This window comes from Triticum urartu, chromosome 2 (assembly GCF_003073215.2).
Source record: "Triticum urartu cultivar G1812 chromosome 2, Tu2.1, whole genome shotgun sequence".
Taxonomy (NCBI): Eukaryota; Viridiplantae; Streptophyta; class Magnoliopsida; order Poales; family Poaceae; genus Triticum; species Triticum urartu.
This window is the reverse complement of record NC_053023.1, coordinates 10793776-10807083: the sequence shown is the minus strand read 5'-3', so window position 1 is coordinate 10807083 and position 13308 is coordinate 10793776. Positions and strand designations below refer to the sequence as shown.

The window sequence follows — 13308 nt, the reverse complement described above, 5'->3', positions numbered from 1 at the left end:
GGTCGTGCGAGCCTGCTGCCTCATGCTTCTTCACGGCAGTGACCACGACGCAGTCCTTGTTCCATACTCCAAGAGCCAGAGCATCTCGTTAAGGACGGTCTCTTCGTGCACTGAGCCCCCGGAGCTAGAGGTGCTGAAATTGGTCTCTAGCATTTTTTTTTCATCTCCACATTAGTACTTATTTGTCCAAGAAGCTTAATCTGCTATTGTATTCCTAATTTCTTACAGCTCATTTCAACATGCAAACTTCACATTGGATTCCAAAAACTCACCTTGATCTCGAAGATGCAAATTGTGTAATGACCACCTTGTGTGCCCCTGTATAATTAAGCCTTGTTTCGGCCAGCTGGTTAATTTAAAATGGGGTTGGGTCCTGTCATATGCAATTATGCATCTCAACTACCAGTGCTGGGTCCTGGCTCCTACTTGCAGTGATCAACCACTTGGTCAAACTACGCGGCATTGACGAGCAACATCCCTGTCGATGCAGCGTTAATCATTTCGGCATTGCTCTCCTTTACTCCACTATGGCTCTAAGTTTAAGAACCTGCTGGTTAAGTATGCCCCTTTGGTTATCACATATGTGTTCCAAAAAATAATAATTTCAACAAGGTGGTGAGCAGTTAAACTGGTCATAAAAATTCCTAATGCTTACTATGCTAGCTACAAAATGTTAACATGTCTGATACTAGATTTTATTTCTTTTTTCCCCACCAGGAGAAGCAGTAACGTGGACCATGCAAGTGTGACACCAAGGTGATCTCAGCCATTGCATTTCTTGAAGAAACTACAAATGGTTTCCTCGAGGACCAGAGACTTGGTAGCGGTGCACAAGAATAGAGCCACTTGGAATACACACTGATTCAGTTGCCACCTGCTCCCCAACTTGGCTGCCGGGTAAGTAGACTGTTTTGGATGCAACTGCATAATTTAATCTGTTTGTATGATCAGATGTGATCGCGTTCCATCCTTAACAGAAGACCGAGCTAGCTGCTCATTTTCCTTCCACTTCAACCACGCAAGTTCGCAAGCGCCTTCCTCTCTCGGTTGCAGGCCCTTTTCTCAAGGTTTGTGCCTTCGACATTGCTTTCCTTTTACTGCTATTTTAACAACCTATTGGTTGAATGCATGGCCGTTTGATCTTCATAGCTTTGCGTTTTACTGGCAAATCAGCACTAATTCTGTAAGGAAGTGACCATATTTCTGCTGTATGGCACAATAATAGCAGGGAAACAATTGTTCATCACAAACTATTCATCTTTATAATGTATTTTGGTCTTGTGCATGAATTGGATTTGTGCAAGCTTCTTTGTATACTGGTAGAGCCCATAAAGGTCAACAGGGAGAGGAGCACTTAAATGCCCATCAATTTCTAATGCTTACTGTACCTGTGCAAATATAAACGTGCTTACTGTACCTGTGCAATTTTGCTGTTTTTCTTTACCAGGAGAAACAGTAACATGGACCATGCAAGTGTGGTGCCCAGTATAGCATACCATTTATTGGAACAGATGACAGATGGTTTCTCCGAGGATCGGGAACTTGGCAGAGGTACCTACGGAAAAGTCTATCTGGTACGTTTAATATGGTTTCCAAACACAATTTCATACAGTTAGTGTAGGCGGTAGCACCAGACATGTGAATTAAGACACACTTCACATTATATGGTGAACAAATCATTGTCCCCTTCATTTGTATCTACTATTGACGAAAATATAGTCTGTTACTTGCTAGAATAGCAATTGCGTCCATCGCAAAGAAAATTATTCATGCTAATTTATTTAGGCGCATGCCAAAGACAGATGAGGAATGCATTATTTTGGTCTCTATTGATCTTCGCAACTATTCACTTGGGTGTCAGATCTTGCACTGTTTTGTGCTCATCTGTCATGCAACAAATAGTGTATAGCAGTACACGATTTGCGTCACCACATATTCAAACATGAGTACCATTTTGTGCTTTACACTTGTCATATACATTGCTACATTAGTAGAAAATTAAACCAAGCATGTCAGACATTGAATAGGGATTGCGTGCGAATGGGGAGAAGATTGCTGTGAAGATGCTTCATCCCATTCTAGGACTTGATGATGAGCTATTTGAGAAGGAGTATCACAACCTTGAAATTCTCCAACACCAGAATGTTGTGCGTTTAGTTGGCTATTGCAATGAAACTCGGCGGGAATATGTGCCATACAATGGGAAAATGGTTCTTGGTGAAGTGACACATAGGGCGCTTTGCTTCGAGTATATGCAAAATGGAAGCCTTAATGATTATCTCTCTGGTATGATGCATAATGTTCTACTTGTATTTACCTCAAAAAAAAAATCTCTACTTGTATTAGTATGTAATATCATACTTTAATATAAACTTTTTGTGGATGCTCTTCATTGCTATAGATGAATCTAGTGGACATGATTGGCACACACGCTACGCAATAATAAAAGGAATTTCCAAGGGTTTGAAATACCTTCATGAGGAACTGGAACCTCCGATGTTTCATTTGGACTTAAAACCAGCCAATGTATTGCTGGATGAGAACTGCGTGCCTAAAATTGGCGATTTTGGATTGTCAAGGCTAATCGATGAACGAACGCGTATCACTACAAGTTCTGTAGGAACAATGTAAGCTTAGTTGTTCTCCATGTCAATTGATTTTTTTTGTAATCAAGTAATTTTGTTTGCATTTGACACATGGTATCAGTAATATGTATGATGTGTCATGCAGTGGGTACTTACCGCCGGAATATATAAATCATCATGTAATTTCTAATAAATTGGACATATTCAGCTTGGGTGTTATAATCATAAAGATAATGGCAGGACCCATGGGCTACTCAAAAAGTGCTGAAATATCTTCCCAACAATTCATTGAGCTTGTAAGAAAAAGGAGTTGCCTTTATTGTCATTAGTTGTATATGTTTCACAAATGGTACTTAATTATGCTAATATACTGCATCTATGTTTTAAATTACCAGGTACATAGAAATTGGAGGAATAGGCTACATGCAGCATCAGTGAATGCACTGGAGTCCTATTGCATACAAGTAAAGACGTGCATTGAAATGGGTTTAACTTGTGTGGAGGTTGACCGACATAAAAGGCCGACTATAGGAAACATCCTTAATAAGCTAAACGAGATAGAAACTGCAAGTCAATTTCCTGATGCGTTACTAAAGGACCCTGGGTCAACAAAGAACCAGGTGCGATCATTAACGGCACAACTGTGTTTTAATATGATTATTTTCCTGCCTAGAAATATTTGACCAATGGGCTATGGCCATACAATTAATATGTTTAATCCTGACATACTATATTCTGAAAAAAAAATTATAGGGAAGAACGCTTACAACATTGGGAATACATGTGCTTGTAAGATTGATTCCGTAAAATTAATTAAGCCAGGAAAAATCTGAATAAAAGGATAAAATAAAATTTATTTACTCTAAATCCCTAATATATACTCCCTCCATTCCACAATGTAGTGCTTCCTCTATCCCCGTGCTTCAACTTTGATCGTAAATTTAACTATCAAGACCGATTGCGGCGGGGGAAAAAGCTATATCAGTGAATTCGTATTCAAAAGAAGTTTTTAATTATGTAACTTTTTCTCCCGCCGCAGTCGGTCTCGTTCGTTAAATTTATGGTCAAAGTTCGACCTCGGGAAGCGCGGGCGTACTATATTTTGGAATGGAGGGAGTATGTTTTTGTTAATGTGTCGTTGGATGCTTGATAATGTAACACCCTTGTTTAACCAAATTATTATAGATTTCGTAGTACTGTTGATTTGGTAAGGTAATTCCTTTTCAGATAGATTTTTAGCTTCTAGGTTTTGAGGGAAACACAGTCTCCTTGGTGGGCTAGATTGTGAAACAATAATTCTTGAAGAAAATGACTTGCATTGTCAAACAGAGGGGATATTCTAAATCCCCTGGTAAGCTTTAACCAGGCGAATTAAGGTGCATTTGAACATTCGTATAACAATTAGCTTTGTTTGTGCTGTGAACTATATTTTCTCACAGGAAAATATTGTTTAAAATTTTCTTGAAATGTTATTTCTAGAAATTTATATTCATAAAAAAGAAAAATTGCCAGCACACCAAGCAGTCTATCCTGGTGGGAAGCTATTTTTTTTCCGAAAAGGAGGATAACCCCCGGCCTCTGCATTATGGCTCTTGGATCTCCCAAATGAATTATGCAGTCCACAAGACACCCGTTTATATACAAAGTGGGTGGTTGTCAAATATGTGCCTCCAAATGTGCAGGAAAGCCAGCAAACTCACATAACAGAAGCAGAAGAAAAACGGGAGAGAGAAGTGAGCGAAACAGAGAATTGCTTTGGTGAAGTAGTCGACAACTACAAGTTGGATAAAATGGAAAGGTACATGGGCAAACACAAGACACGGGAGGATCGAGCACGAGAGGCATGGAACCTGGTGGACGAGCATGACAAGGACAACGAAGCTTCTAGGTATGTCAAGGGTCTGAAGTCCCTGTACGGCAATGGACAGTCAACGTTGTGCCGTGTGTATAATGCGACCGGAGACACCCTCTACCAAGTCGCCAACTACGACTGGTCCGGCCACATCGGCAGGGCTCCCTACCCAGCTACGATTGGCAACGGCCAGTGGGCAGCATTCCATCACATCCACCGGGCCGGTGAGTCGTCAGGTTCGGTAGCCGCTGTTGTGTACCGAGGGAAAAATAAACATGGCCAAGAAAAGGACTACATAGTTGCCTGGAGTACCCCATGTAGTTTCTGGCACCGCAACAAGGTACATATATACATCCTAATTGTAATCAATTATTCCTACTTGAGTTCAACCGGTTTTCTATTTCTAAGCAGCATGAAAATTTGCATTTCTAGATCGATTGGTTGCCCATCGTCCATCCTCAAATTTTTCGAAAATGGTATGTGACTTCAGTGTTTGGAATGTGCAACCATACGGTTGCACATTTTTGAAGCTGAAGTTACGTATATTATCTCAGATATGCCAATACCCCCTTTATATCGAAGATTCTAAGGCTCGATTTATAGATACTACAAAGTTGAGACACTTACTTTGGAATGGAGAGAGTATTTAATAAAATTACTATCAACTAAGATTTGACACGCCCATAGTTTTTCTACTTCCTAGTTGCTTGGAATTTTGTAAATCTGGGTCACCTAAATTGCACATTAATTAGCCTAAAACTGCAGTATTTGAAAGATTGCAAATTTAGTCAAGCATCAGGGAAACTTTAAGTTTGTAGGTTACATATATGTGGTGACTTAGATATGAGGGTGGTTGGATGTTGATCTGAAGGTTTAAAACTTAACTGGGATTTAAGAAAAATTCAGGCACTTACGAATATATAACCCCTTTTATTGTTAACATGTGCAGGCTTATTGTGGGATCAGTGATGTTGACTGGTTTCAAAAGAACTTGGAGCAGCTTATGTACATCATTTCCGATGCCGATTATTCTTCTAGCTACAGAATGGGCGGCTGTGAGATAGAAGCAAAAATTGGCAGAGGTCATAGCCCTATGTTTACTGCAAGAATCAGTTATCGCTGATCACACATCTCCCACATTGTGCTAGGCTTACTAAGTTCACTTGTTGTGATTGTGAAACACATAATTGTGTCACGTATTAGTGAGGTACAGGAGGTTGAGTATTGAACCAGGATAGCTAGGCTAGGCGCATGAGATATTCTGTTGTAACTACTAGCTAGCTTATCTCCTATCTTTCTTGTTTATCAAGTTGTATCTCAACCAACTCTTGTACGCGTATTCCACGCTCGCACCCTGTCTATTTAACACGCAGAACGTCGCCCTAGATCGGGTAAGACGTTTCCGCCAGCGCACATGGTAATCAGAGCCTTCCTATTTCCCATCTAGGCTCCATCTCCACCTGTGCCGAAACCATGTCTTCCTCCTCCGGTGTCGCCCAGTCCAATCTCAATGGGCAGGTCATCGAGAAGCTCTCCCGCACGAATTACGTGCTGTGGCGCACGCAGATCACACCCCAACTGCGCGGCGCCGGTGTCTTCGGCTACATCGACGGCACGTCACCGGAGCCGGCCAAGCTCCGTGCTGCCAAGGACAAGGACGGCAAGGACACCTTCGAGCCCAACCCTCTCCACCCTCTTTGGGTCAGGGAGGACCAGCAGGTGCTCGAGTTCCTCCTCAGCAACCTCTCCAAGGAGGTGCTGGTCACGGTGACCGCGGTCACCACGGCGAACGCGCTCTGGACGACGCTGGCGGGCATGTACTCATCGCAGTCACTGAGCTGCATCAACAACATCTGCACCTCCCTCATCAACGCGCAGAAAGGTACCCAATCCGCCGCACCTACTTTGCCTACATGCATGGTCTCGCCGACGAGCTGGCTGCGGCGGGCAAGCCGATCCAGGATGATGAGCTGATCTCCTTCATCCTCCATGGGCTGGATCTGGAGTATCAGCCCCTGGTCTCAACCCTCGACGCTCGCGTCTCCCCTGCCTCCCTCGATGAGATCTTCGCCATGCTCAGCAACTTCGACCAACGCATGGCGCAGTTCCACGGTGCAGGCGGCAACTCCTTCAAGTCCTCGGCAAACACTGCAACCCGCGGCCGTGGTGGTGGCCGTTCCCGCGGCTCCTCCCGCGGTAGGGGGCTGTCTGGTGGCAACGGCAACAACGGCGGGCGCTCCAACAACAAGGCTCGTCGCGGCGGCGGCAGCGGTTCTGGTCGATCTCGCCCGGAATTGCCTTGCTGCCAGATATGTGGTAAGCCGGGCCACACCGCAAAAGATTGCTGGTACCGTTATGATGAGGACGAGGATGACTCTCAAGACGATGACAAGATCGCTGCAGCGGCCGACGGCTCCTATGGCATCGACACCAACTGGTATGTCGACAGCGCGCAACCAACCATATCACCAACGAACTTGAGAAGGTGACCATGAAGGAAAGGTATCATGGAAAGGATCAAATCCACACGGCCAGTGGAGAAGGTATGCGGATAAATCACATTGGTCATTCAATATTTAGTACCCCTAGTCGCAATATTCATCTCAAGAAAATCTTGCATGTTCCTAGTGCTGCCAAAAGTCTTCTTTCTGTTCACCGAATTGCCTTAGATAATCATGTCTTCCTCGAGTTTCACCCCTTTTTCTTTTTGATCAAGGATCAGGAAACGAAGAAAATCCTCTATCGAGGTAGATGTGTTCAAGGGCTTTATCCGTTGATCCCGGTGCGTAGAAGATTCAATAAACAAGTCTATGGTGTTACCAAGCTTTCATCAACCCGGTGGCATGATAGATTAGGACATGCTTCTTTCTCTCTAGTTGAAAAATTGCTTAGGAAAAATAAGCTCCCGTTTGTGGTTGAGAGACATAATGAAACTATTTGTCATTCGTGCCAAAGAGCAAAAAGTCATCAATTGCCATATCCCATATCTACTAGTGTTTCTACCAAACCGTTGCAACTTATATTCTCTGACGTATGGGGTCCAGCCCCAACCTCTGTTGGTAGACACTCATATTACGCCAGTTTCATTGATGACTATAGCAAATTCTCGTGGATTTATCTCCTTAAGCATAGATCCGAAGTGTTTCAAGTTTTTCAAAACTTTAAAGCTCTTGTTGAACGCAAGTTCGACAGCAAAATAATTGCTGTCCAATCAGACTTGGGAGGGGAGTACGAGAAGTTAAACTCCTTCTTCCAAACTCTTGGCATATCACACCACGTATCATGCCCTCATGCGCACCAGCAAAACGGCTCTGCCGAACGAAAACATCGTCACATAGTTGAAGTTGGTCTCGCTCTTCTTGCAGGAGCATCCATGCCTCTCAAATTCTGGGATGAGGCCTTTCTCACAGCCGTTCACCTCATAAACATTCTTCCTAGTCATGTCATCAATAATGAAACACCCCTAGAAAGACTCCTCCATGAAAAACCAAACTACCAATCTCTCCGTGTCTTTGGGTGTGCATGCTGGCCCAATCTTCGTCCCTACAACAAACGGAAACTCATGTTTCGTTCCACCAAATGTGTGTTCCTTGGCTATAGCTCTCAACACAAAGGTGTCAAGTGTCTTGAGGTCTCCACAGGTCGAGTCTATATCTCTAGGGATGTCGTATTTGATGAAACACAGTTTCCCTTTGCTGATCTTCATCCTAACGCCGGTGCGCTTCTTCGCAAAGAAATCCTTCTTTTGCCCTCACATCTCACCGGTTGTGATCAAGGGGGGAACGATACTGATGATCACTTGTTGACTAATCCTGCTGATATGTTGCATGAGTCGTGTGGTGATGAAACAGGACCAGAGTCAGGAACAAATGGCGAACAAAATGAAGAAGAAAGAGCAAATTTTGGCCCTTATTTCATGTGTAGAAGCAGGAGACAGGATCTCCTCGGGATCAGTGCAGCAGCGTCAGGAAATCCGATCCCCCTCGGGATCGGTTGCAGCAGACGCGGGATCTCCCTCGGGATCCGGCGCACCTGGCGCGGCTGCAGCTGCAGGCGCACGCGCCGCAGCGCCCGGCTCCACAGGAGGCATGCGGTTGCCTCCCATTGGTCGGGACGCGGACCCAGTGACGCGCCAATCTCCTGCTGCAAACTGGCGATGCATGGATGGCCCGAACGGCGCGCGCTACCGGGCCAGCCGGTGTGCTACAAGCGGCGGGCTCCGGTTCGCTCCATCGGTGCGGACCCTGGTGCGGGCCCTGACACGGCCCCCAGCATTGATTCGTCATCATTGCACAATGATGGGCCGGTCCAGAGGCTGGGATCCTCTGTGGCCTCTCCAGGTGATGCAGTTCAGCCACAAACCGCAGAAGATCCCGCTGGGACAGCTCGCGCTGCTGCACCCAGGGAATCCGCCTTGGGATCGGCTCCGGCTGGAACTCCTATACAAGAGACAGGATCTTCTGTGGCTATGGATGAAGTTGCAGCGTCACCGCGACGCACACGACTACAAAAAGGGGTAACAAAACCTGTGAACTATAAACACATAGTTCAATATGGTATGATTTGTTCCACAGGAGAACCAGGTGAACCAAACACGGTTGAAGAGGCACTTGGTAATGAGAAATGGAAGAAAGCTATGAATGAAGAGTACATAGCATTGAAGAAAAATAAAACATGGCATCTGGTTCCTCCACAGCAAGGTAAAAACTTGATTGACTGCAAGTGGGTATTCGGGATTAAGAGAAAATCTGATGGAACCATTGATCGTTATAAAGCTAGACTTGTTGCAAAGGGCTTTAAACCAAGATACGGCATAGACTATGAGGACACGTTTAGTCCAGTTGTAAAAGCTGCTACCATTCGCCTTGTTCTGTCTATTGCTGTTTCTAGGGGCTGGAGTCTTAGACAGCTAGATGTATAGAACGCGTTTCTCCATGGTGTTCTGGAAGAGGAAGTGTACATGAAGCAACCTCCTGGGTTTGTAAGTAAGAATGCTCCATCTTATGTGTGCAAACTTGATAAAGCACTATATGGGTTAAAGCAAGCTCCAAGGGCATGGTATTCACGTCTCTGTCATAAGATGCAGGCACTTGGCTTTGTTCCTTCCAACTCTGACACTTCATTGTTTATTTATAACAAGTCCAACACATGCATATTTGTCCTCATCTATGTTGATGATATAATTGTGACAAGCTCATCTGATGAAGCAATCACAGGGCTCTTAAAGGACTTGAGTGCAGACTTTGCCTTGAAGGATCTTGGAGACTTGCACTTCTTCCTTGGGATTGAGGTAAAGAGAAACAATGATGGACTTCACCTTTCTCAAGAGAAGTATGCAACTGATTTGGTAAAAAAGGCTGGTTTGAAAGACTGTAAGCCATCTCCTACTCCATTATCCAGTTCAGAAAAACTATCTCTCACAGAAGGGACACTCTTGAATCAAGAAGACAGCACAAGATACAGAAGTTTGGTGGGAGCATTACAATATCTCACTCTTACTAGACCTGACATTTCCTTTGCAGTTAACAAAGTTTGTCAGTTTCTTCATGCACCCACTACTGTTCATCTAACTGCTGCAAAACGCATAGTTACATATGTCAAACATACTTTGAGCATTGGTCTAAACTTTAGCAAGTCACCTTCAACACTTGTCAGTGCATTCTCTGATTCAGATTGGGCAGGATGCTTGGATGACAGGAGGTCAACTGGTGGGTTTGATGTATTCTTTGGACCTAACTTAATATCATGGTGTGCACGAAAACAAGCTACTGTCTCCAGATCAAGTACAGAGGCCGAATACAAAGCATTAGCAAATGCTACAGCAGAGATTATATAGGTTCAGTCTATGTTGAAAGAACTTGGTGTGAAAAACACACAAGCTCCATGTCTATGGTGTGACAATCTTGGTGCCACCTATCTCTCTGCAAATCCAGTTTTTCATGCTAGAACAAAACATATAGAAATTGATTTTCACTTTGTCAGGGAAAGGGTTGCTCAGAAGCAACTTGACATTCGTTTTGTGCACTCCAGAGATCAAGTTGCAGATGGATTCACAAAGGCATTGCCTGTACGGAGTTTTGAAGAATTCAAACGTAATCTCAACTTGACCAAGCTGTGATTAAGGGAGGGTGTGAAACACATAATTGTGTCACGTATTAGTGAGGTACAGGAGGTTGAGTATTGAACCAGGATAGCTAGGCTAGGCGCATGAGATATTCTGTTGTAACTACTAGCTAGCTTATCTCCTATCTTTCTTGTTTATCAAGTTGTATCTCAACCAACTCTTGTACGCGTATTCCAGGCTCGCACCTTGTCTATTTAACACGCAACACATCGCCCTAGATCGGGTAAGACGTTTCCGCCAACGCACAGTGATCACCCGATTGCATCGCTAATTGTGGCCTGTAACAATTGCTACAACTACATGTTAAACTTGTGGTAAGCGTCATACCATGATCATGGCCGCGCGGTCATGTTATATAGGCAGGGGCTTATCACTGATATGCACACCGAAGGTTGTTGGAGTTACAGCTTGGGATGCAAGGAAAGAGAGGATAGACTTGCGTTACAATCCCTCGGGATGACAACTCCTAACAACCTAAAGATGCGGCTACAGCCAATACAAGATAGTATCTGGAACCTCCTCTTTAACGTGACAGATGATGGTTTAACACTGCATTTTCCAAGAAATGTATCACCTGCACTGTATGTACCAGTAGAGAACCTCTTGCCAGTTCCCACTTCCCAGGGATGATATTAGGAATCATAGGCCAATTATTACAAATTTTATCATGCTCACACTGGGTCTCAACTCTCAACTCCCTGTCACGACCCTGGATCAGGACGTAACAAATCGATACCAAACAATAGAAATCATTGGATACAAGTGTTCCCGGTGTATGAATAGATTTGCCAAACCAAGGTTCACAAGGGGAAACAATCCAGAGAGAGAATCAAGGATGGGAAGAGCACAGAATCAAGGGTAGAAGAGCAAGAGATGAATCTCTCGTATGGACACGAGGAGAGGAAGAAGAGACGAGGAAGAAGAAGGCTTCAGCCAATTGATTTCGGTTTGATCTCTCTGTTCTGTTTCTGTGATGCTTTGTAGGCTATGATCAGTGTCACGAAGTTTGCCGCCTCCTCATTAATGAATGCCTCGGCCATCGATGATTTAATTCGACGTTTATTTTTACATTTTGCTCGGTGCGTCTTCTGCATCCTCTCAGTTGCGTAGCACCAACGATTTTGCACGCCCCCTCCCCGCAATCTTGCCTCTGTCAGGAGATGCAAAATTAATTATTGCATTGGATTAAAGAAGCCCGGTGGAAAGATATTCTCTAACTTGCAGGTCAAATCTGGCGCCAACTCTTCTATTTCGTTTATCACGGCAGGTGACAGATCTTTCGCACAAAGAATACAGAAGAAATAGCTCAGCTTTGCCAGTACTAGCCATTCATCCTCAGGGATGAAGTCATTACCCGCTCAATCCATATGTGCCAATCACGACTCTTGAGACCAAATATTTTCAATTTGTCAAGACTCGCTTCCCTCTTTAGATTCTCTACATAACCATCGGGGAACATCAACTGCAGTTTCACCCACAAGATAATTTCCCTCATAGCTGGCCTTCCAAGATTGAACCATGCCTTTGGTTTCGTCCAATTCTGCTTTCCTTTCGGTTCTTGCATGTTTCGTAACGGTCTATCACATAGCGCCTCCTGATCGACTCTAGCCTTAGTATTATCCTTTGACTTCTCATCTATGCCAAACAATGTACCAAAAAGTGCCTCGACGATATTTTTCAGTGTGCGTCACGTCGATGATGTGTGGGCAAAGGAGGTCTTTGAAGTAAGGCAGATCTCATAAGCATGTCTTGTGAGTCCAGGCGTGTTTCAAATTACACCCCTTGAAATACCCTGGACGCTCTGGATCTGGCTCGAGAGCGTTTAACTGATCCAGGGTCTCTTGGCTTGTCAATGGAGGTGGTGCAGAGTTTTTGACAACTCTACCTTTCATGAAGTTCTTCTTGTCTTTCCTGAAGTTATGGCGAGGATCCAGGAACTGTCTACGCAAGTTGAAGCAAGAAAACTTGCGACCCGCCTGCAGCCAAAGAAACTCAAGAGTGCATGTGGGGCACGAGAACCTTCCATGCACACACGATCCAACGAGTAGAGCATATGCCAGCAAGTCATGCGTCGAGTACATGTACCAGACACGCATTATGAAGTTTTGTTTGTTAAAGGCGTCGTATGTCTTGAACCCATCCGATGTGTGTACCATCATCAGATTCCCATCTGCTCTAGTTCGGTTCTTTTTCCCTCTTTGTGCCATGTCATCTGTCTGGCTGTCACTTCAACCATGAAAAGATGTTGAAGTCTTGGTACAATTGGCATATATTGAAGAACATTAATCGGGATTTTGGTCTGCGTCTTCTCACCCATGCCGTTGTCTACCACAATTTACCTGAAGATTTGCAAATGTGACAATAGTTCAAGTAGACTCAAGCCTAAATAAGGCACATCCTTTCTCACATGCAAGTATCTTCTCATAGGCCATGTTAAGAGCATGGAGGATTTTGTCTGACTGGTACAGGTTTGCAGGCAGTACATGGCCTTTGGGTAGAAAGCATCCAAATACTATCATCATCGCGTCGTAACATTCTCTGCCCAAGTTGAATTGAGCCTTTAGAGCCATTATTTGTGAGATGGCATCCAGCTGACAAAGCTCGGTGTGCTCGTGAAGAGGACGTTTTGAAGACTCCAACATTTCATTGAAGGCCTTTGCAGATTCCTCCATCTCTTCGTCCGAATCTCGAGCATCATCAAATTTTTGCACCATGTCTTCCATCCCGGTACCATGCTCGTCGTTGTG

The 13308-nt window shown here is 44.2% G+C and overlaps 1 protein-coding gene across 2 annotated transcripts; it reads left to right on the top strand.

Moving 5' to 3' along the window:
- The first annotated feature begins 733 nt into the window (after nucleotides 1–733).
- Nucleotides 734–5847, top strand: LOC125540649 (probable receptor-like protein kinase At3g17420). Of its 2 annotated transcripts, none has more exons than XM_048704245.1 (8): nucleotides 734–1067; nucleotides 1448–1574; nucleotides 2028–2286; nucleotides 2402–2627; nucleotides 2731–2881; nucleotides 2981–3205; nucleotides 4268–4777; nucleotides 5387–5847. In XM_048704245.1, the coding sequence occupies exons 2-8, from the start codon at nucleotides 1461–1463 to the stop codon at nucleotides 5558–5560; spliced, it is 1659 nt and encodes a 552-aa protein (XP_048560202.1). In that variant the 5' UTR covers nucleotides 734–1067; nucleotides 1448–1460; the 3' UTR covers nucleotides 5561–5847. The 2 variants fall into 2 exon arrangements, with proteins under 2 accessions (XP_048560202.1, XP_048560203.1); XM_048704246.1 differs by having other exon boundaries at nucleotides 1057–1067; nucleotides 2017–2286.
- The last annotated feature ends 7461 nt before the right edge of the window (nucleotides 5848–13308 follow it).